The sequence below is a fragment of the Loxodonta africana genome, chromosome 5, assembly GCF_030014295.1.
Source record: "Loxodonta africana isolate mLoxAfr1 chromosome 5, mLoxAfr1.hap2, whole genome shotgun sequence".
In the NCBI taxonomy this organism is placed as follows: Eukaryota; Metazoa; Chordata; class Mammalia; order Proboscidea; family Elephantidae; genus Loxodonta; species Loxodonta africana.
The window spans coordinates 108,555,501-108,580,441 of NC_087346.1; the positions used below are offsets into that span (position 1 = coordinate 108,555,501).

The 24,941-nt window shown below is 42.7% G+C and overlaps 1 protein-coding gene across 1 annotated transcript in view; it reads left to right on the forward strand.

Annotated features, from left to right (window-relative positions):
* Positions 1 to 473: 473 nt before the first annotated feature.
* CORIN (corin, serine peptidase) overlaps positions 474 to 24,941 on the forward strand; it is a 321,033-nt gene continuing 296,565 nt past the window's right edge. Inside the window, exon 1 of the mRNA XM_023555029.2 lies at positions 474 to 743. Coding sequence (XP_023410797.2) covers positions 474 to 743 — 270 coding nt within the window. The remainder of the gene's footprint in view (positions 744 to 24,941) is intronic.

A 24,941-nucleotide genomic window follows, 5' to 3' on the forward strand; every position in this document is an offset into this window, starting at 1 on the left:
CGAGGAAGATGTGTCGAGCAGACAAAACCTGGGGCCCCTGCCCCTTGAAGTTCAATTTGACTCTTTCTGAATGAGAAGCAGTGCATCCGTAGTGCCGCTTCCAGGGGCACATAGAGGAGAGAAAGGTGACCGAGATTAAGAGTGGACAGAGGAATAAGCAAGTCATGTTCTCCTCTAAACAGCCCCCTGCCCTCGCTCCGGAAGAGCGCTACCGCCGCTCCGCCAGGGCTCCAGAGCCGGTAAGGTCCAGGAATCGCGCTCTGCTTGCGAACAGGTCGGATGGCGTCTTAGTCCAGATAAACTCAGGGTCAACCCCTCCCGCCCCTGCCTTCTCCTCCCCTCGGATGCCACCTCCTTCCAAGGCCGTCGGTGAGCTCCGGCTTTCCCAGTCCCGAGCTCAGCATCCTGCAACCAGTCCCGGGGCGCACGGTCCTCCACTCGGCTTGCCCAAAGTCCGTAACCCTCCCGGGGTCATGGGCAGGGTTTTCTTCAGCGCTCGAGTCAGGTCGGCCCGGAGACCCCGCTCTCCTTGCCAGGGACGCTGTCAGCTCTCCTGTAGAGTCCCTCCTCCGCCTGGCGCCCTCCACGCTTCGAGTGGACCCGGCGGTGCGCGGGTGCTCGGGGACATTGCAGACGGAGCCGTCGGAAGCAGCCCTTCGGGGATCCACGGCTTCTGCTCTGCGCCAGCGTCGCAGACGCCCTGCAATTGGAAGGACTGCGCAGCAGCCTTGCCGGCCCCAGACGTAAGCCCCCTTTCTCAATTGCTCGCGCCAGTCTCGGCACCTCTTGGAGCCTAGACTTACGCTCGGTCCCCTCACAACCTATTGTTGTCCCGGGATCGCTGGCGGATTTGGAGGGTTGGCATTCCACGACCGGCCCACTTGCTGAGTGCTGGAAACTCCCGCGTCCCCTGTGCGCAAACTTTCCCTCCGGCGCGTACCGGTCTGGGAACGCCAGGGGTGCCTGTAGAGCTCCGGCCGCCGGGAGGCGCAGGCTCCTAGCTGCTCCGAGTTTGGCGGGCACCGATCCAGTCCCTGAAAGGGACAGCGTTACCCCGTGTTCGGCAGAGGAAAGGGAAGAGCACCATGGACGGTCCCCACCGCTCTGAGTCCGCAGGAACAGGGTCTGATTCGTGGCTGCCCTTCTCCGTCGGTGCCAGTCCGGTCCCAAAGCCCGCTAGTTGCCGCGGAGGTTACGGCTGCGCAGAGTCCGGGACCCGTGACAGCTCTATGCGGGCATGGACTGCGGGCAAGGACTGTGGGCTGCGCCCGCTGGAACTCAGTTCCCGGGGTGCGGCAGAGAGCGCCCCTCTTGGGGCGCCACCCGCTCGGGGGCAATGGATGGCGGTGTGGGCACTTTTTGCAGGGCTCTCTATTCCCAGGACTGAATCTGTGTGCCCAGAGTTGCAGCTCCTCAGGGCAGTCCTAGGAAGCTGTACCAGCAATTCGTAAAGTAAAGCTTTCCTCACGCGGGAAATCTCTAAAAACAATCCACTACAAAAGCTTACTCCTGTACAAGACTCTGACAACTTCTATGTGCACATTTGTAGTCTGTAGTCTTTTAAAAATAATTTACTAATGGAAGCAAAACTCTGCAAGGAAACTCGGGACTGCTATCAGAAAGGAGCGAGCCTGGCGATAATTGCCCAAAGACATACATTTTAGCTGAAGGTTTGGAAATTAAAGAGCTGCAGACATTAATTATGGCATGACTCGGAGAGAATGAGAAGAAATAATGCATTTTTTAAAAAAGTTATAAATTCAGTTCTTGTCAGCGTCACAACACAAAATTCACCAGCTCGTTAGTGTTATTAATTTCCCGTTAGTTTTGTTGTGTGAGATTGTGATAAAAGTCAGTCCCCGAACTGGGCTGCTGAGGATTGAGAGGGTAGGATGAAAGTCTGCGTGGACACGTGTGAATGCTGTGCCCAGTTCCATAGAATCTTTCCCAGGACACCAAGAGTTTCACTAGGATGAACTGTTTTCAAAGTATTTCGGGTGTGGCTTCACATACACCTCAAAACCTCCAGATGCCAGAGAAGCATTTTTTTTAGGAGAAACGGATCCTCCCCCCCCCGCCCCCTCCGCGCCCCCCCCCCCCCGCAAAGTCTCTTACAGGATAGGATTACAAATAATGAAAGCCTCAGTTAACCTTCAGGTATGTTAAAGAGACCAATTAGATTAAAAAAAAAAAAATTGCTTCATTGGTGTCATCAAGCATACTGCCAGGTGTAGTAAAACTTTTTTTTAAAAAGATGTAAAATTAATTCAATCAGAATTCTTGATAGCACCTACAGAAATCTTGATAACAGCAGTTCCTCAGCATTCTGCCACTCCACCAAGCTAGCTGTAGTTTAGTCTTGGAAGGGCCATATTTTTGCCCATTGTGTCTTTTAGATTTCAGCATTTGCAGGCTCTATTGTCCTGCAAGCCCCTCAATTGGCCTCCTCTGTTGTGAGGGACAGAATGGAGGTTGAGGGGACAGCTGAGCAACCAGGAATCTCCAGAAAAGTAGCAAGCCCCTCTCTAAAACCTGTATTTTCAAATCTCCAGACTGTCAATGAAGTACCTATTCGTCATTTTTCCTCTTTCCCTCACCTTCAAACTTCTTAAACACAAAGGCTTCTGGTCTTACAGCCTCTGTGTATCTCCACTGCTGGGGAATTGGAGGTCCCAGAAGACCAGGAAAACTGTAATACAGAAATTTTGCTGAATGTACCCAAGGAGGAAAGCTTTGTTTAACATGCCACTTCTGCCTTAGTAAGTTATTCAATAAGTAAGCGTTTATGCATCCTATTTGCCCCATCACTATTCTTGATATTCGACTTTTTGTGCCCAAATAGTACATGGGGCTTATTGGCTAAAGGATGCTGACCTGTGTACAATACCGCATCTACACTAAACACTCAAGTAACCTCCAAACTTACCTGCCCTTCAAAATCTACCCAGTCACGCATGTACACACATACTTCTGTGTTTTAGGGCTGTTCAGAAAGGGTGAGAATGGAAGGAAACATAAAGGAGAAAGATGCTGTAGATAGGGTGCCTTAGTAGGGAGAGTATGAACTTCGGAGTCAGACCTAAATTCAAATCTCTGGCTCTGTCCCTTGCAAGATGCAAGGTCTTAGGCGTGTCAGGTGATTCAGATGAGCCTTAGTTTCCCCATTCATAAAATGGGGATGATGTTACTGCCCACCTTTAATGGCACTGTGAAGATTAAAGATATAGATATGTCCTAGATCTATCATGCATAATAGTTGTACATTCTACAAAGGCACCCTAACCTGTTTTTGCTTAGGGAGCTAGTCCCCATCTCAGACTCAAGGAAGGTAGCCACTATCACCATGTGGCTATTGACACAAATTTAAATGACTCAAAATTAAGTCAAATTAAAAATTCAGTTATTCAGCCTCGTTAGCTACATTTCAAGTGTTCCATAATAATAGTAGCTAGTGACCACTGCATTGGACAGTTTAGCTAGAATATTTCCTTCGTCAGAGAATTGCTTTTAGACAGCATTATTCTAGAGCTTTCTTTTCTGTGAGTGAAAATGTAATGAGACTCTAGGACGTTAACCAACATGCTCAGCTGCTAACTGAAAGGTTGGAGGTTCTAGTCCACCCAGAGATGCCTCAGAAGAAGGGGCTGGCAATCTACTTCTGCAAAAGCAGCCATTGAAACCCCTACGGTGCACAGTTCTACTCTGACACACATGGGCACCAAGATTCAGAATTGACTCTAGGGCTACTGGTTTTTTAGGATCATAAAATTTTCTTCTGTCCAGCACCTCCCTTTGCTTCTTTTTTCTTTGAGTGGTTTTGCATGGTTAAATTACTTCTGATTTGTTGAGGTCTTTTTTTTTTTACATTGCTGGGGTGTTTCTTGAATGGCAAATGATTATATTCATTTACAAATCAGCCAGCAAGTTTGTATTAATCACAAAATCCTTGGAAATTGTCCCCTTTCCCCTTGATGATTTTTGCTATTGTTTTTTTTCCTTGGTGGTGAGCTTTATGGCTGATGGTTTTCCTGGCTTTAGAGTAGAAACTCTGATGTAATACACGGCCTCTTCTTTGCCCATGTACTCTTACCTGTCTTACCATTTTTACAAGAATTAGAATAATAGAATACCAGCTTTCTAGTATTCGAGTCAGTCAGTTTGTCATACTGTGGGGGCTTGTGTGTTGCTGTGATGCTGGGAGCCATGCTACCAGTATTTCAAATATTAGCAGGGTCGCCCATGGTGGACAAGTTTCAGTTGAGCTTCCAGACTGAGGTTGACTAGGAAAAAGGACCCAGCAGTCTACTTCTGAAATGAATTAGCCAGTGAAAACCTTATGAATAGCAGTGGAACATTGTCTGATAATAGTGTGGGAAGATGAGCCCCTCAGGTGGAAGATGCTCAAAAGATGACTAGGGAAGAGCTGCCTTCTCAAAGTAGAGTCAACCTTAATGATGTGAATGGAGTCAAGCTTTTGGGAACTTCATTTGCTGATATGGCACGATCCTAAATGAGAAGAAACAGCTGCAAACATCCATTGATAATTGGCACATGGAATGTCTAAAGTATGAATCTAGGAAAATTGGAAATCATCAAAAATGAAGTGGAACACATAAACATCCATATCCTAGGCATTGGTGAGCTGGTATTGGCCATTTTGAATCAGACAACCATATAGTCTACTATGTGGGAATGACAACTTGAAGAGGAATGGCATTTCATTCGTCATCAAAAAGAACATTTCAAGATCTATCTAGAAGTAAAATGCTGTCAGTGATAGGATAATATCCATACATCTAAAAGGAAGATCTTTTTTTGGGGGGGTGGTTTTAAAAGGAAGATCAGTTAATATGACTGTTATTCAAATTTAGGCACCACCCCTAAGGACAAATATGAAGAAACTGAAGATTTTTACAAACTTCCGCAGTCTGAAATTGATTGAACATGCGATCAGGATGCACTGATAATTACTGGTGATTGAAATGCAAAAGCTGGAAACAAAGAAGAAGGATTGGTAGTTGGAAAATATGGTCTTGGTGATAGAAATGATGCTGGAGATGGCATGATTGAATTTTGCAAGACCAATGACTTCTTCATTCCAAATACCTGTTTTCACCAACATAAACAGGAACTATACACACGGACCTAGCCAGATGGAATACACGGGAATCAAATTGACTACATCTGTGTAAAGAGACGATGGAAAAGGAAAAAGTTCAATATCATTACTCAGAATAAGGCTAGGGGCTGACTGTGGATCAGACCAGTTCAAGCTGAAACTGAAGAAAATTAGAACAAATTGATAAGAGCCAAAGTATGACCTTTAGTATATCCCACCTGAATTAGGGGCTATATCAAAAATAGATTTGATTCATTCAACACTAATGACCGAAGACCAGACAAGTTGTGGAATGACATCAGGGACATAATACATGAAGAAAGCAAGAGGTCATTCAAAAAACAAGAGAGAGAGAGAGAAAAAAGACCTGAACTGATATCAGAAGAGACTCTGAAACTTGCTCTTGAATGTTGAACAGCTAAAGAAAAAGGAAAAATTATGAACTAAAAGAGCCGAACAGAAGATTTCAAAAGGTGGCTACAGAAGACAAATTAAAGTATTATGATGACATAGGCAGAGACCTACAGATAGAAAATCAAAAAGGGAAGAACACAGTCAGCATTTTGAAGCTGAAAGAACTGAAGAAAAAATTCCAGCAATTGCTCGAGTTGCAATACTGAAGGATTCTACGGGGAAAATATGAAATGATGTAGGAAGCACCAAAAGAAGATGGAAGGAATACACAGAGTCACTATACCAAAAAGAATTGGTTGATGTTTAATCATTTCAGGAGGTAGCATATGATCAGGAACTGATAGTACTGAAGGAAGAAGTCCAGGCTGCACTGAAGGCATTGGCAAAACACAAGGCTCTGGGAATTGACGGAATACCAACTGAGATGTTTCAACAAATGGATGCAGCGCTGAAGTGCTCACTGGTCTATGCCAAGAAATTTAGAAGACGACTACCTGGCCAACTGACTGGAAGAGATCCATATTTATGCCTATTCCCAAGAAAGGTGATCCAATCGAATGTGGAATTTATCAAACAATACCATTAACATCACATGCAAGCAAAATTTTGCTAACGATCATTCAAAAGCAGCTGCAGTAGTATATCGACAAGAAACTGCCAGAATTTCAACCTGGATTTAGAAGAGGATGTGGAACCAGGGATATCATTGCTGATGTCAGATGGATCCTGGCTGAAAGCAGAATACCAGAAAGATGTTTACCTGTGTTTTATTGACTGTGTAAAGGCGTTCAACTGTGTAGATCATACCAAATTAGGGATAACATTGCAGAGAATGGGAATTCCAGAACACTTAATTGTGCTCATGAGGAATCTGTACATGGATTCAGAGGCAGTCGCTTGAACAGAACAAGGGGATACTGTATGGTTTAAAGTCAGGAAAGGTGTGTGTCAAGGTTGTATCCTTTCACCATACCTATTCAATCTGTATGCTAAGCAAATAATCCAAGCAGCTGGACTATATGAAAAAGAACAGGGCATCAGGTCTGGAGGCAGACTCATTAACAAACTGCAATATGCAGATGACACAACCTACCTTGCTGAAATTGAACAGGACTTTAAGCACATACTGATGAAGATCAAAGACCACAGCCTTCTGCATGAATTACACCTCAACATAAGAAAAACAAAAATCCTCACAAGTGGACCAATAAGCAACATCATGATAAACAGAGAGAAGATTGAGTTTGTGAAGAATTTCATTTTACTTGGATCCACAATCAACACTAGGGAAGCAGCAGTCAAGAAATCAAAAGAAGCATTGCATTGGGCAAATCTGCTGCAAAAAACCTCTTTAAAGTGTTGCAAAGCAAAGATGTCACCTTGAGGACTAAGGTGCTCCTGATCCAAGCCGTGGTGTTTTTAATCACCTTATATGCATGGGAAATCTGGACAATGAATAAAGAAGACCAAAGAAGAACTGACATCTTTGAATTGTGGTGTTGGCGAAGAATGTCGAATACACCATGGAACGCCAAAAGAAAGAACATATCTGTCTTGGAAGAAGTATAATCAGAATTCTCCTTAGAAGCAAGGATGGGGAGACTACGTCTCACATACTTTGGACACATTATCAGGAGGCATCAGTCCCTGGAGGAGGACATCACGCTTAGTAAAGTAGAGGGTCAGCAAAAAAGAGGAAGACCCTCAATGAGGTGGCTGCAACAATGGGTTCAAGCATAAACTGATTGTGAGGATGGAGCAGGATCAGGCAGCGTTTTGTTCTGTTGTGCAGAGGGTCGCTATGAGTCAGAACCGACTGGACGGCACCTAAGAACAACAACAGGTTTAATTTCAGAGCAAAACCGTACAGCAAAACCAAAAAAAACCCCCAACCCATTGCTGCAAAGTCAATTCCAACTCATAGTGACCCTATCGGAGTGGCTGGAGGATTTGAACTGCTGATCTTTTGATTAGCAGCCAAGCTCTTAACCGCTGTACCACCAGTGCTACAAACCATAGCACATGTTCTGGTTATTCATATTCGAAGGCTAACACTCACCATCACTCTCTTGCCCCTTCCCTGAACTTATCATCATCTGACAGTCAATATATTTTATTTTATTATGTTTATTTCCCCCTACCCGCCACTCTAGAATGTGAGCTCCACAAAGGCAAAGGTTTTTCTATGCTTTTGCTGATTACTAGAATAGGGCCTGGCATACAGTTGGTAGTCATTAATTGTGAATGAATATATAGATTTGGAGCTACCTAAGGACCCTCAACAAGATGGGCTGACACAACGGCTGCAGCAATGGACTCAAACATAGCAACGACTGTGAGGATGGTGCAGGACTGGGCAGTGTTTTGTTCTGCTGTACATAGGGTCGCTATGAGTTGGAACCGAGCCGATGGCACCTAACAACAACAAGAAGAAGCAAAGACAGAGAGAAACAAGCCCCGCTGGCACAGTGATTAAGTGCTGGGCTGCTAACCAAAAGGCCTGCGTTTCAAACTCGCCAGCTGCTCCACAGGAGAAAGATGTGGCAGTCTGCTTCCGGAAAGATTACAGCCTTGGAAACCCTATGGGATGGTTCTACTATGTCCTACAGGGTTGCTGTGAGCTGGAATTGACTTGACGGCCAACAGGTTTTTCTTTTTTAAGATCGAGAGATGCACAGGTAGGTAATTCTTCTCCTCCTCCATCGCTTACACCCTGGGAGCTTATTCTGTTTCTGGGCCTTGGCTGAATGTGCTTTTGAGCAAGTACAGACTGTAGCATTTAGTGTTCTTATAGACAGAAATTACCATGCAGGTTGGGGGATTAGGCTCCGCTAATGTGTGCTTTCCCATGTGTGTGTGGAGTACATGGGGAGACTCGCCTTTGAATTGCTGAGTCAGCTGCCCTTTCCTAAGCCTGTCACAGTCCCCAGTGCTGTCTCCAGTGTCTAGCCTTTCTCTTTGCTCAGAAAGAGCCTCTATTGTCCTGGAGCCCTGGCTTGTCTGTCTGCCTCACTCCTGAGCGGTCTGCAGCTATGTTTGCTCAGCTCTGACCTCTGCTGAAGTGTGCCTGTAAATCCTGTTTTCCTCTGCTGGCATTTGCCCCCATCAGCTCACCTTACAGCAGCTGTTTGAATATTCTCCTGTGATACATTTCTACGTGTTCAAACCATCAGAGCTGGTGGTGACAAACACAGTGCCAGTGCTTGATAGGGCTGCTTGAAGATCGAGGGTGGTTCTGTAGGTGACCCATCTTGCCATTCAATATCAGCACTGAAACTCCATAAGAAGCCCAAGAGGACATCAGTGGAGAAAGGCCAGTCAGCCAACACGTTGGCCTAGGAATGGAGCAAAAAATATAGGGATGAGTGGAGGGGACCATTTTGGTGTCATTTGTTTATGCTTGGCCCACAGGGCCCCTTTAGGTTGACAGCATTTGAGAGTATGTTTTGTTTCAAGAACTTAGAAGAGTTTTAAAGAAAAGTCCATATGCACCTATGAAAGTCAAAGATATCTCTCTGAGGCTATGAAGGTCATTCTGCTGAAGGGTCATAGCAGTGTATTAAAGGTTGACAGTACCAAGAAACTTTGATCTAGTGCTCCATGAACCCCCTAAATGGTATGTAAAATGTTTTCTGTATCAATGTGAATTTTTCTGGCTATGGCTCCATGGCCTCCCAAAAGGTTAAGAGTCACGGACTACACCTAAACAACTTTAACTTATAATTCGACTATACAGCCTAGGCAAAAAGAGGAATTCTTGTTGTTGTTAGTTGCCTCCTGTCAGTTCTGACTCATGGTGACTACCCATTGATTTAACAAGCATTAATGTGCCAGGCACAGTTGTAGGCACTTGGGCCACAGCAGTGAACAAAACGATGATCCATGCACTTGTGATGTGTAGTCTCTAAGTAAGCAATAAGCACTAACTAAATAAGTGAATTATAAATTATGTTTGTTGTTAGCGGCCATTGAGTAGATTCCAACTCACGGCAACTTTATGTACAACAGAACAAAATGTTGTCCGGTCCTGTGTCGTCCTCATGTTTGCTACCATGTTCAAGTCCATCCTTCCAGCTACTGTGCCAATCCGTCTCACTGAGGGTTTCCCTCGCCCTCACTGGCCCTCTAATTCAGCAAACATGATGTTATCCTCTAATGACTGATCTCTCCTGATGATGTGTCCAAAGCAAATGAGTCAGACAACATTCTGTTGTGATCCATAAGGTTTCCATTGGCTAATTTTTTGGTAGTACTTTCTTCCTAGTCTGTCTTTGTCTGAAAGCTCCACTGAAACCTGCCCACTGTGGGTGACCCTGTTGGTATTTGAAATACCAATGGCCTAGCTTCCAGCATCACAACAACATGCAAGCCACTGCAGTATGACAAACTGACAGGCAGACTGAGGATGAAGTATGTTAGAGAGTGATAAGTATTATGGAAAAAAATTAGATCAAAACGAAACAAAACCAGACACTGCTGTTGAGTCAATTCCAACTCTTAACGACCCTATAGGACGGAGTAGAACTGCCTCATAAAAAAGCCTCATAGGGTTTCCAAATCTTTTTATGGACGTAGACTGCCACATCTTTCTCCTGCAGAATGGCTGGTGGGTTTGAACTGCCAACCTTTTGAACTGCCAGCACTTTAACTACTGTGCCACCAAGGGCCCTCAAAGGTAGAGCAAAGTGAGGGAGAATCAGGAATGCAAGGAAGAGAAAATCATGTAAATAGTCTGAGTCATTCTGTAGTGCCCTGGAGTGAGAGCCCAAGAAGAGAGAAGGGAAATACTGTCATTTTCAGCACACTGGTGCCTTTTGGCTTATTCGTCTTGCAGTACTATGGGTGATCCTATGTCTCATGGTCTGTGTTTTTTTGTTGAACATGTCCTCTAACCTCAAGCCAATCAGTTAACCTGATCCTCAGGGGATGAACATGTCCCATCTCTGGATTAACTGACTGTGTGGGATTTGTTGGCAGAACCTATAGTGGTCTCCGATGCAGCCCCTTTATAAGGAATTTTCAAGGATTATTTTGACTGTACATGATTTTCATCTTTGGGTGCCCACTTCAGAGCCTAATTCTGTAAGCAAGATGCCACTCCTCTGTAGTGTGGGTTAGAAATCAAGACTACATTATTTTGCCTAATATTTCTCTGTGATCCTTTAAAGCAATTGTGTCTAAGTCAAGCAAAATCAGAAACCTGGAGTTCTTGTCTTTATCTGATACTAAGTTGCTATGAAACTTGAAGGAAGTCCGTTAACCTTTATGATCCTGCCTTCCTCACGTGTAAAATGAGATAGTTGGACTACACACCCTCCAAGGATCTTTCTAGATCTGAAAGCTGTAATTTTAATGTGGCAGCAGAAAATGAGCTGCCTGTTGTTGCACCATTATCTTTTACTTTCCCTCCTCCCCTCCCAGACCTTTACGTCTGCTTCCTTCTTTGTGGGTGTTTGCTAATTCCTCTTACAGTGATCCTATGAACAAGTGCAAACTTGCCCATTCAACTCCAAAAGAAGACTAATCAGAGGAACGTTGGGAGGCACTGTAAACCACTGCAGCCCAAGTTTCTCTAGGGTATCTTCTCTGGCTGTTGGTCAGAACTTAGCCTTTCACCTTTGTATACATGTGGGAGGGATAGTCATTGGTGTCTAGAGGAGTCTTACCCAAGGTGAGACGGCCCAAGGTCAAGTCAGGAGTAAGGTGTGCCTCTGGGTGCAGCTGAGGGACAGTTTGACACAGGAGAGAATCCTCTCCCTTATAGAGCTTGTTGTTAGCTGCTGTAGAGTTGGCTCCAACTAGTGGTGACCTTACGTATAACAGGCTGAAACATTGCCTGGTCCCATACGATCTTCATGATCATCGGTATGTTTGAGTCCATTGTTGTGGCTACCGTCAATCCGTCTCACTGAGAATTTCCCTCATTTTTGCTGATCCTTTACCAAACATGACGTCTTTTTGCTGATCCTTTACCAAACATGACGTCCTTTTCTAGTGATTGGTCTTTCCTGACGATATGTCTAATGTAAATGAGTCGAAGTCTCGCCATCTTCACTTCTAAGGAACATTTTGGTGGTATTCTAAAATTCATTTGTTCTTTCTTCTAACAGTCTCTGGTATATTCAGTATTCCTTGCCAACACCACAATACAAATGCATCAATTCTTTTGTCTATCTTTTACATTGTCTAGCTTTCACATGTATATGATGAAGTTGAAAAGATCATGGCTTAGGTCAGGTACACCTTAGTCATCAAAGTGGCATCTTAGCTTTTTAAAACTTGGAAGAGATCTTTTGCAGCAGATTTGCCCAATGCAATACATCATTTGATTTCTTGACTGCTGCTTCCATGGACATTGACTGTTGATCAAGGAAATCATTGACTTCATTTTTTTCTCCATTTATCACGATGTTGTTTACTGGATTCTTTTTTTCCTCATGTTCAGGTGTAATCCATACTGAAGGCTGTAACCTTCAACCTTCATCAGTAAGTGCTTCAAATCATCTTCATTTTCAGCAAGCAAGGTTGTGTCATCTGTATATTGCAGGTTGTTAATTTCTTTTAATGAGTCTTCCTCCAGTCCTGATGCCACATTTTTATATAACTAGGCAGGACAGATATCCTTCTGCATTCAAAGCAGGGCATTGAATGAACTGGTTCAAACTCCTGCTGGGAATTTGCATTTCCACCCCAGATATACTGAATTAAAATCTACAGTTTAACAAGATCCCCAGGTGATTCTTACATATAATAAATTTTGAGACTGACTTCTCTACTAGTGGTTCTCAGAGCTGGTCCCTAACCAGCAGTGTCAGCATTGCCTGGGAACTTGTTAGAAATGCAAATTCTCAGCAGGGGTTCCAGCCAGAAAGAACCAGTTGAAGCCCTTGAGGCCCTGATTCAAGGTTCAGAAAAATAAATAAATAAATAACAAAGATGTGCTCAGAGTAGCAAAGGAGCAGAATTTTTAGGTAAAGAGAGAAAATTTGGGGATCTATTTTTTTTTTTTTATGGAGTGTAACAAGATTGAATATAAAATAATTCAGGAAGTAAAATGAATCTGATCAAATCATTAAAACCAAGCCAGGAAATAAGCCAGGCAGCCTTGGCTGCAGAGGCACACAGACCTGGGCTCAGGTTTCAGCTCATCACTTAGGATTCATTCAGCTGCCCCTCTGGCAAGTTAAATTCCCTTAGACTTAGTTCCCTCTCTGAACAGTGGGAACAAAACCCCTCTCAGGGGGCTGTGATGAGAACTAGATGAAAGAATGCTCTGTAAGAACACTGGTTGCTAAATCAGTGTTATCTTTTTGTTACTATTACCTAGTGGAAATTTAGTTGTGCATATTCCTCATGTAATACCGTTTTTGGTTCGAAATCTGAATTCTGCTTAGAAAGCTGCTCTCACTAGAGAAGGTCAAAATAAGACATGCTCCTTTCAAAGCCTAGGCTCCTTTATGAGTATGAGTAAGACAAAAATAAAACAAATGAAAATTAATGTCACCCTGTTTCCTTTATGGTCTACGGCAGCACAGTCTAAAACGTCATTTTGAATTTTCTAGTAGCTCCCTTTGAAAAAGTAAAAACAGACATAAAATTAATTTTATTTAACCCAATATATCCAACATTTTATACTTTTTTAACATATCAATATAAAAATTGAGCTATTTTACCTTCTGTTTTTCATACATCTTTAAAATTTGATAGTCTTGCAGTATATCTCAATTCAAATGAGCCACGTTTCAAGTGCTCAGTAGCCACTTGTGGCTATTTTTTACCCTATTGGATAGTACAGGGCTCTACTGAATGTGGTTGACTGAATGGCCCCCTCCCCCAACATGTCCATGCACTAATCCTCAAAACCTGCGAAAATTACCTTATGTGGCAAAAGAGTCTTTATAAATATGATTAAATTCTGGATTTTGAGAAGGGGAGATTACGCTAGATTACCTGCATGGGCCTGATATCATCATAATGCCTTTTTAAGAGGGAGGAGAAGGGTCAGGGAGTCCTTGTGGTGCGAGCAGTTTGCAGTCGGCTGCTAACCCAGAGGTTGGTGGCTCGAACCCACCCAGCAGCTCTGCGGAAGAGAGGCCTGGCCAACTGCTTCCATAAAAATTACAGCCAAGAAAACCCTCTGTAACATGAATCAGGGGTTGACTCGAAGGCAGCTAATGACAACAGGAGAGTCAGAGTCAGAGGTGAAGGCGATGTGATGATGGAAGCAGAGATTGGAGTGAGGTACTCTGAAGACTGAGGAGAGGGCCAAGAGTCAAGGAATATGTGAAAAAGGAGAGGAAACGGATTCTCCTCTCAGAGCCTCCAACTGGTAGCCCAGTAAAACTGCTTCCATACTTTCGACCTCTAGACCTATAAGTGAATGAATTTATGTTGTTCTAAACCACTAAGTTTGTGACAATGTGTTACAGCGATAGAAGACTAATACATAGAGCTTGGTATTAACAGAATTTCTAAGACATTTTTGTAAAGGTTTTCCCTGGCTGCATCATTTTAGACAATTACCATTGGCTTCATCTCAGCTTGGGCTAGTGTATCCAATGTTTACAGCCATTTCTAGGGTAGGTGTGCTTTACTCCCATCCTACCCAGGACTGGGGTCTACTTCTTACATGGTCTAAACTGCAGCCTTTGATGGCAAAATGTCAGCTGGTGTCTTATCACTGCCCTTGCAGATGAACAGGAGAGAAAGTTTTCACTTTAGGATACAGCACATGGCAAAAAAAAAAAAAAAAAGGTTTAGAAAAAGGTATGACAGGTAGGCTTGTTATGTTGTTGTTAGGTGCCGTTGAGTCAATTTTGACTCATAGTGGCCCCATGTGACAGAGTAGAACTGCCCCATAGGGTTTTCTAGGCTGTAATTTTTATGGGACCAGATTGACAGGTCTTTCTCCTGTGGAGCTGCTGAATGGGTTTGAACCTCCAACCTTTGGGTTAGCAGCTGAGCATTTATCCATTGTACCACCAAGCCTTCTGACACGTGGGCTTGGTAGGGTTAAAATTTTACTCTTATACCTTTATCTATGATGTGAGTGAATACAGTAAGTCCCCAGGTTATGAACGTCAAACTTATGGACTTCGCCTTGCCCTTTAATTTTACGTAAATTTGCCCTCACTGGGGAAGGATTGAGTTAACCAGCCCCTATCTGCCACAACTTCATCACGATCACCTTCACTCGCTGCACGTGCAGCTTTTAATTCATTGTAAAGGCCTCAGACCTTTTCTGGCACTAAAGTAAAGCGAAACAAGAGCTCTATGCACCTGTTCCAACTTACCTACAAATTTGACTGAAAGACACAGCAAGAAATGGATCTCGTTCATAACCCGGGACTGCCTGTACGTGATTAGGCCTGTGGTTCTCAAAATTTAGCCTGCGTTAGAATCAGCATAGGAGATGATATTATCCAGATTGCTGGTTCCCACTGCTAGAGTTTCTGATTGAGAAGGTTTGAGATGGGGCCCAAGAATTTGCATATCTAACAAGTCCTAGCCACAGCTAGGAAGTAATGGGCTCTTCTGTGGGTGAGCCCTTGGAATACCTGGCCTGGAGGTGGACTCCTAGGCCCCACCTCCATGGGCAAGTATCAGCCCCTTTTCTGGGAAGGACCTGCAGGCTGGCCTTCCTACCCCCACCACAGGGTACACACACAGAGGCCTTCCTCCAACAATAAGCCCAGAAGCTGGTTGCTAGGGAACTTCAGACTCAGCACTGGTCCTCTTGTTTGGCTCTGTTTTGTGTCTCCAGCCCTGAGGTCTAAAGTAGATCACAATCCTGAGCCCCCTAAGTGTCAGCTAAAAATACCTCATTTGCCATAGGCCAGCTGAGTTCTCAGATTTCCCAGCTGGAGTGAATCCCTCAGACCTGGGGCTGCCCCAGTGGAAAGTCTGTAAGCAGAAAATACCATGTTAAAAATAGCTCTGGGGAGGCCCCTCAGAGCTCTACACCCAGCTGCCCACTTGGGGTAACCAATTCCTGGGATGGGGGTGAGAGGCTCTTTTTAAGCCAGGAATAACTGAATGACTGCCTGGCTGTGTCCAGTTTTATTCTATAGGGGACTTAAGCCCAACATTTAGAGATTAGGTCCTTTTATGGTTCCTGGCCTTTGTGACTTTTTACTTTAAATTCTAGGTTTGGTAAATACAGTCCTAAACCTGGCCTATGGTGATTTTTATTCTGCATCCTTCTGCATAGCATAAAACTGAGCTTCGTAATTTTTTTGAGATTAAAATGGAAATGAAACCTTCGTTAACCACTGCACCAACCTTGAAAATCCTATGGGACAGTTCTACTCTGTCCTATAGGGCGGCTATGAGTCAAGAATCGATTCAACAGCAACAGGAAATGGAAATAAAAGGAGCTTTGGTGGCCTAGTGGTTACAGGGTTGGCTGCTAACTGAAAAGTTGGTGATTCGAACCCACTCAGTGGCTCTGTAGGAGCAATATCTGCTTCTGTAAAGATCACAGCCAAGAAAACTCTATGGGGTAGTTCGACTCTATCACATGGGGTTGCCATGAGTTGGAATCAACTTAATGGTAACAATAACAACAACAACAGAAGTTAGTCCCTGAATGGCACAAATGGTTAATGCCCCTTGATTTGCTACCCAAAAGGTTGGAAGTTCCCATCTACCCAGAGTTGCCTCAGAAGAAAGGTCTGGCTCTCTATGTCTGAAATATCAGCCAATGAAAACTCTGACACATGTGGAGTCACAAGTGGGAGTCGGCTCCACAGCAGCTGGTTGTAATGGAAGCAAACAGAGATGGAGTGCGGGAAATCAGAGCCCCAGCAGGGTAAGACAGCATCATTATGGAGGGGTAGCGGAACGCAGGCAGGGTGAGGAGGGTGTGTGTGTGTTGGGGGGTCGCCTTGTGTGGGGGTCAGAGCCTGAGTAGACTGAGGAAGACGTCCACACATGGGGGAGCCAGAGCAGGAAGTGGGAGCTGGGGCAAGGTGATCATGGCATTCATGTGGGAGACAGGGCTGGGGCAATGGGGCATAGTTACAGACCAGAGGGTTGATCAAATAAGTAAGTATGTTAAGGATAAGCCAGTTTTCTTTCTGTTGGAAAAGGGCATTATAGAGAAAATCATAATACTAGATCTAGAACCCTGCGATGTGGGCTTGGAATTGAACATAGGGGTGTAAACTATGGTTTCAAGATATAAAGAAATAAATACAGATGTGTGTGTATATGTGTGCACACATGAGTGCAAAACTATACATACATAATATTGAAGTTGTCAAGGATTTCATTTTACTTGGATCCACAATCAACAGCCATGGAAGCTGCAGTCAAGAAATCAAAGGATGCATTGCATTGGGTAAATCTGCTGCAAAGGACCTCTTTAAAGTGTTGAAAAGCAAAGATGTCACCTTGAAGACTAAGGTGCGCCTGACCCAAGCTATGGTATTTTCAATCGCATCATATGCATGTGAAAGCTGGACAATGAATAAGGAAGACTGAAGAAGAATTGACGCCTTTGAATTGCGGTTTTGGAGAAGAATATTGAATATACCGTGGACTGCCAAAAGAATGAACAAATCTGTCTTGGAAGAAGTGCAGCCAGAATGCTCCTTAGAGGCAAGGATGGTGATGCTGCATCTTACATACTTTGGACACATTGTCAGGAGGGACCAGTCCCTGGAGAAGGACATCATGCTTGGCAGAGTACAGGGTCAGAAGAAAAGAGGAAGACCCTCAACGAGGTGGATTGACACAGTGGTTGCAACAATGAGCTCAAGCAGGACAACGATTGTAAGGACGGTGCAGGACCGGGCAGTGTTTCGTTCTCTTATGCATAGGGTCGCTATGAGTTGGAACCGACTCGACGGCACCTAACAACAACAACAACATGTTTTTCCTCTAGCTCTGTCTACTGAGAGAGACTGGGAGCAGAGACACCCAATAACAATGAACACAGTCTATGAGTACCAAAGGGCACCCAGATCTTGTTTTTCTCTCTCTCTCTTTTTTTAACCTATATAATTTCCTTCCTTTGAATAATTTTTGTTGTGGTAAATATATATGTGAGAAAACATCTGCCATTTCAGCATTCATCACATGTACAATTCAGTGACATTAATTGTGCTTATCATGTTGCTCAGCCATCACCCTTATCTGGTTCCCATTTTTTCCATTGCCCTTAGTGTCCCCTAAGCAATGAGTCCCTCTTTTCCCCTCTCTCTCACCTGCTCCTGGTAACCAATATTAAACTTAGGTCTCTACACACTTCTCTATTCTAGATATTTCATACAAGTGGAATCATACATTGTTTGTCCTTTTGTGACTGACTTATTTCACTCAGCATAATGTTTACAGGATTCATACATGTTGTAAATCTTGGTTTTTAAACACCATTTTCTACTAAAAGGAACCAGATCTCCCCGGAGAAATGGCTGATTCCAAGGGTGAGGCAAGGAAAGTATGTGTCTAAAACATCTTGTTCCAGAAAACAAGGAAGGGCTTAAAGAATGACAGGGACAGTCAAAAGGACATAGAACTTAGTCTGATTAGGCTGCTACTGGCCAAATTGAGGGTAATTTGAACATCAAAATAAGTAATGATAGTAACAGATTAAAAGCCATTGAATAAAACAGGAAATCAAAAGTCCATGTTTATAAAAATAAAAAGACAACAAAGTAAAAGTTTGAAGGCATAGATATTTACTTAGTTTCAAAGGACCTTGCCACGAAACACTAATTACACAGAAGGGAAGAGTAATATTACAGTAGGGAAGCCTGGCTGTTGTTGTTAGGTGCCATCGAGTCACTTCCGACTCATAGTGACCCTACGCACTACAGAATGAAACACTGCCTGGTCCTGATCCATCCCCACAATCGTGGTTATCCTTGAGTCCATTGTTGCAGCCACTCCACCCCGTTGAAGGTCTTTCTCTTTTTCACTGACCCTCTGCTTCACCAAGCATAATGTCCTTCTCCAGGGACTAGTTCCTCCTGATAATATGTCCAAAGGATGTAAGACAAAGTCTTGCCATCCTTGCTTCTAATGAGCATTCTGGCTGTACTTCTTCTAAGACAGATTTGTTCCCTCTTCTGGCAGTCCATGGTATATTCAATATTCTTCGCTAGCACTGTAATTCCTCTTCTTCTTCAATTCTTCTTTGGTCTTCCTTATTCATTGCCCAGTTTTCACATGCATATGGCTGGGCCAGGTACACTTTAGTTTTTAAATTGACATCTGTGCTTTTTAACACTTTAAAGAGATCTTTTGCAATAGATTTGCCCAATGCAATGCATCCTTTGATTTCTTGACTGCTGCTTCCATGGGTGTTGATTGTGGATCCATGTAACATGAAATCCTTGACAACTTCAATCTTTTCTCCATTTATCATGATGCTGCTTACTGGTTGAGTTGAGAGAATTTTTGTTTTCTTCACATTAAGATATAAACCGTGCTGAAGGCTGTGGTCTTTTATGTTCATCAGTAAGTACTCCAAGTCCTCTTTACTTTCAGCAAGCAAGGTTGTGTCATCTGCATAACGCAGGTTGTTAATGAGTCTTCCTCCAATCCTGATGCCTTGTTCTTCATATAGTTCAGCTTCATGGTTTATTTGCTCAGCATACAGGCTAAATAAGTACGGTGAAAGGATGCAACCCTGACGTACACCTTTCTTAACTTTAAACCGCACAGTATCCCCTTGTTCTGTTTGAAAGACTGCCTCTTGGTTTAAGTACACGTTCCTCATGAACACAATTAAGCGTTCTGGAATTCCTATCCTTTGCAATGGCATTCATAATTTGTTATGATCCACACAGTTGAAAGCCTTTGCATAGTCAATAAACATCTTTCTGGTATTCTCTCTTTCAGCCAAGATCCATCTGACATCGGCAACGATATTTCTTGTTCCGTGTCCTCTTATGAATCCTGCTTGAATTTCTGGCAGGCCCCTGTTGTTGTACTGCTGCAACTGCTTTTGAACGATCTTCAGCAAAATTTTACTTGTCTGTGATATTAATGATATTGTTCAATAATTTCTGCATTCTGTTGGATCACCTTTCTTTGGAATGGGCACAAATACGTATCTCTTCCATTTGGCCAGGTAGCTGTCTTTTAAATTTCTTGGCATAGATGAGTGAGCATGTCCAGCGCTGCATCCGCTTGTTGCAACATCTCAGTTGGTATTCTGTCAATTCCTGAAGCCTTATGTTTCACCAAAGATTTCAGAGCAACTTGTACTTCCTCGTTCAGTATCATCAGTTCTTGATCATATGCTACCTCCTGAAATGGTTGAATGTTGACCAATTCTTTTTGGTACAGTGACTCTGTGTATTCTATCTTCTTTTGATGCTTCCTGCACCATTTAATATTTGCTCCATAGAATCCTTCAATGTTACAACTCGAGGCTTGAATTTTTTCTTCAGTTCTTTCAGCTTGAGGAATGCTGAGCATTTTCTTCCCTTTTGATTTCCTAACTCTAGGTCTTCGCACATGTCATTATAATACTTTGCCTTCTCGAGCTGCCCTTTGAAATCTTCTGTCTAGCTTTTTTACTTCATCACTTCTTCAATTTGCTTTAGCTATTCTATGTTTGAGGGCAAGTTTCAGAGTCTTTTCTGACATTGACTTTTGTTTTTTCTTTCTTTCCTGTCTTTTTAATGGCCTCTTGCTTGTTTCATGTATGATGTGCTTGATGTCATTACACAACTCGTCTGTTCTTTGGTTATCAAAGTTAGGTAACTATTAAACATTTCAAGAAATCTTTTTCATGAGTTTAGTCTATTTTATTTTGGATCTAGAACTTTTCCTTTTCAAAAGAAAATTAGAGGCATTCGTAATACTGTGTATATTTTAAAACATTTATCATTTATATGTTTGGTTTTGTCTCAAAGTAAAGACATCTTTATAGCTGGAAAGGACCTCAGGAGAATTGACAGGTATTATTCTTTGCAAAATACTGTATTATGATTTCAAAGCTGTTCTATTACTTGGGAATGTTAACTGTGAAAAGATGTCAAAATAAAACTGAAAAAGATAATGGATAAACCAAAGGGATCTATACTCTCAAAAGTCTTTTCAGCATCAACTTATAATTCTAGAAAATGTTTTGTAATTGTTAAAACCTTGGATTGTCTGATCATAAATATTAAACATTAAGCATAATTTATATGGTAAATATTTACTATCATATTTAAAATCGTAAGTGGAAAGAAGCTGGGAAAGTAAAGGATGTGATTATAGCCAAAATAATAATTCTTATAATTAAATCATAAGTAAACCAACAAAAACCCTCAGTTGCTATCAAGTCAATTCTGTCTCATAGTGACTTCATCTGTGCCAAGTAGTACTATGCTCCATAGGGTTTTCAAGGCTTTGACTTTTTGGGAGCAGATTGTGAGGCGTTTCTTTCAAGGCCTGGGTGGATTCGAACCTCCAGCTTTTCAGTTAGTAGTCAAGTACTTAACCATTTGTACAACCCAGGTACTCCTCAATTCATAAGTACCGATAAGTAAATATTCGTTAATATTCATTGTCTTTGAAGTATTTTCAATATTAGGCTGTTCCCTGTTATAGCTAAATTGAATATGTTAAGTTTTAGTAAAAAAGTAGAGGTCAGTTTTGTCAGTTCATTTTTCACATTACCACAAATTATTTAGCCTGTTCTTACTCTCTATAGCCTGATTTGAACCCACCAGCTGCTCTGCAAGAGAAAGATGTGGCTGTCTGATCCTGTAAAGATTTATAGCTTTGGAAACCCTATGGGGCACTTCTACCCTGTTGTATATGTTTACTATGAGTTGGATTTGACTTCAGGGCAAAGGGTTTAGTTTTTTTGGTATTGTAGCAGTTGTCACATTATAATTGAATAATTATTTATATAACTATTTACCCCATTTCTTTCCTGATAGGTGTGTGTTCCATGAGGGCAGGGCCTGTTTGCCTTGCCCATTCCTCTATCTGTACCTCTTAGCACAGATGGGTAGGTCACTTTCTTGTGTTTTTTAAATTTTTTGTTGTGAGCTCATTTTGGGGGTGGGCTGGTAGGAGGGTGGAGGGTAAAGTGTTGGGTATCCAGAGTGGTTTTGTTTTTCTTCTAACAAGCACTCTACTGGAATCCTCATGTCTTAGCCATCTAGTGCTGCTATAACAGAAATACCACAAGTGGGTTTAACAAAGAGAAATTAATTTTTTCACAGTAAAGTAGGCTAGAAGTCCAAATTCAGGGTGTCAGCTCCAGGGGAAGGCTTTCTCTCTCTGTCAGCCTTCTCATCAATCTTCCCCTGGACTAGGAGCTTCTCTGTGCAGGGACCCCAAGTCCAAAGGAGACCCTCAGCCCCTGGCATTGCTTTATTGGCAGTATGAGGTCCCCAACTCTCTGCTTGCTTCCCTTTCCTTCTATCTCTTGTAAGATAAAAGGTGGTGCAGGCTTCACCCCAGGGAAACTCCCTTTACATTGGATCAGGGATGTGGCCTGAGCAATGATATTATGTCCCACCCTAATCCTCTTTAACCACAGGCAGAGATTATGACTAAAAACACATAGGAAAATCACAAAATGGAGGACTACCACACAACGCTGGGAATTGTGGCCTAACCAAGTTGACACATATTTTGGGGGGACACAATTCAGTCCATGACACCCCAGTTTGGGATCACAAAATTACTGGGAGGGATTCTATATTTGATAGGACTCTGTTGGTTATAAGTTACAGAAACCTCTTTAATCTTAGGTTTACTTGCTGTCTTATGGATTCCAAGGGCAGGAAAGGAGGTGGTCACTAGGAAGGACTGAAATTAGGAAGTAGGCTGGTGAGAACCTGATAAAAGAGAACAAGCTCAACTATGATTACTCTGTGTACATAGATAACACACAATGTACCTCTGGTCTTTGCTTCTGGACCAGGATCTTGTGAAATCCTTTATCAGATAAGATGAATGGGTTCATTTCTCCTTTCCCATCATCATTCACATTTTGTGGGGACTCAGATTCCCTCTATGTGGCTTATCATTTTTGTCTCCTTTTTTTTTTTTTTTTTAACACAGGAATGTTTATTTCCTCATGTTAAGATCTTTACTTATTATAAAGATTCTACAGTCAGCTAGTGCTCTAAGTTGACATTTCATTTGCTTTAGCAATCTTTTTTCCTAATTGTCCAGAGCTTTTTTCCAGGTCACAGTGCTTTAATTCCTGCCACTATTTGCTCATTTCCCTGGGAATAACTACCCAATCAGTGTCCCTGGTGTCACTGCTTTCTCAGTCTCTCCGTGCATCACCTCTGCTTCCCTGAGTATAGTTGTGGCCTGGACAGGGTTCAGCTGTGCAGGTCTAGTTCTTGCTTTCTAATTCTTTGATCAGGACCATCACCAATTCTTCTCTGGAGAGGAGAGGTTGTGGGACAAGAAGGAAGGAGTATTAAATTCCTGCTTGTAAAAAACAAAACAGAAAACAAACAAAATCAGAGGATTGGGAGACAACTTTCCCTTTTTTTGCTTCCATTCACACCCCCACCCCAAACAGGAAATCCTCAACTTTTTCTTCTTTTAACCCTGTAAACTTGAAGCTGTGGTCCAATAGGAGGTGGCAGTTCTCCTTGGGGTCGGGGGGCAGGGGGATCATTAGTCTATCAGAGTGTCTTGCTCCCATCTTCATGAGGCCAGGCTTCCAAAACTCACCACTGCATCTTTGTGGCTCCCCCTGGAATCCAGGTGTGCAGTTTGGATTTTGCACCCGGAAGGCTCAGAAGTGAGTCAAAACAGTGCTATATTGAAGTAACTCAAGGCCACTCTGAACGCTCTATGTTCTATTTCCCATTCCAAAGTATGCCCAACCACATGATTCAATGTAGCCTATCAGAGATTCTGTAATGAGATCGGATGGTATCATAAAGACATTCCAAAGAGAAAGTGAACAAAGTTAGTTCTCCTACGTTTGAATATATACATTATCACCTTCTCAGGTATAAATCAAAGTGCAAAAATCTAAGTTTGAACAGTTAAAGTTGAATGAAGTTAAAGTCTAAAGAAAGTAAAACGCACATCAAATTCTCTTGCAGAGGTGAACTAAATTTCAAATCCCTAAATCATCGTCCTCAATTTCTTATTCTGTTCAATCTCAGCCATAACCGAGAAGAGCTGGAGTTCCTTTAGCAGCTGCGGCCTCATGGTCTCTCACTGGAATGATGGTTGTTCAACACCAGTACTCAATGTATATTTTTTAAAGGAATCCAAAAAGCTTATAGACCATAAATGTGCAGACCCATTTGTTTTTGTTGTTAGGTGCCATTTAAGTGTTGTTGGGTGTCAGTTCCAACTCACAGCTCCCCTATGTACAATAAGAATGAAGCACTGCCCGGTTCTGCACCATCCCAGGTCCATAGTGCCAGGGTAAGGAATGGGGAGTGAATCCTGAGCTAGTCACATTATCTCAGGCAATGTTTGCATTTCCAGAGCCTAATTCTTAGTATTGCCCAAGAGCTGAGCAGAGAAGTTCTTGTTTTTAGCTTTGCAATATTGTTAGTCAACAAGTGTTAATTGTCGTGTTTACTTTAACTGGGAGTAATCTGTCAGCAAGAGGTGAACTCTGGCATTATTTTGGCTATAATCTGAGGATATATCTACCAATGCAAATTGTCTTCTCTTCCCTAGACTGACTTTTTAGATATTTAAAACCTTCCCATTTGATGCACTGGGTATCTGGCATCCTGGTGCTGAAATGAGTGTGGGCTCTATCAAATAACAGAGCCTCAGTCTACACTACCTTGTAATCAAGCACTTGCAGTCGTATACCTTGGAGACTAATTCCATTGTTGATTAGACACCTGCTGCATCTCACTTCTGTCCAGCTAGATAATTACCCTTGTGAGGTTCCTGAACTAATGCTTCAGTAGCCGTTTCTGAAGGCTGTACCTCTTGGGGCCTGTTGAGGGCTGTCTTAGTTATCTAGTGCTGCTATAACAGAAATACCACAAGTGGATGACTTTAACAAAGAGAAGTTTATTTTTTCATAGTAAAGTTGGCTAAAAGTCCAAATTCAGGGTGTCAGCTCCAGGGGAACTCTTTCTCTCTCTGTTGGCCTTCTCATCAATCTTCCCCTGGACTTGGAGCTTCTCTGTTCCCGGCACTGCTTTCTTGGTGATATGAGGTCCACCCTTCTCTCTGCTCACATCTCTCTTTTATATCTCGAGAGATTGCCTCAAGACACAATCCAGTCTTATAGATCGAGTCCTGCCTCACTAACACAACTGCCGCCCATCCTCCCTCATTAACATCGCAGAGGCAGGGTTTACAACACTTCGGAAAATCACACAATACTGGGAATCATCGCCCAGCCGAACTAGTACACATATTTTGAGGGGAACATAATTCAATCCATGACAAGGATGAATACCTTTGCCTTGTGCTCCTTAAAATACTGTTATTCCTTAGCTAT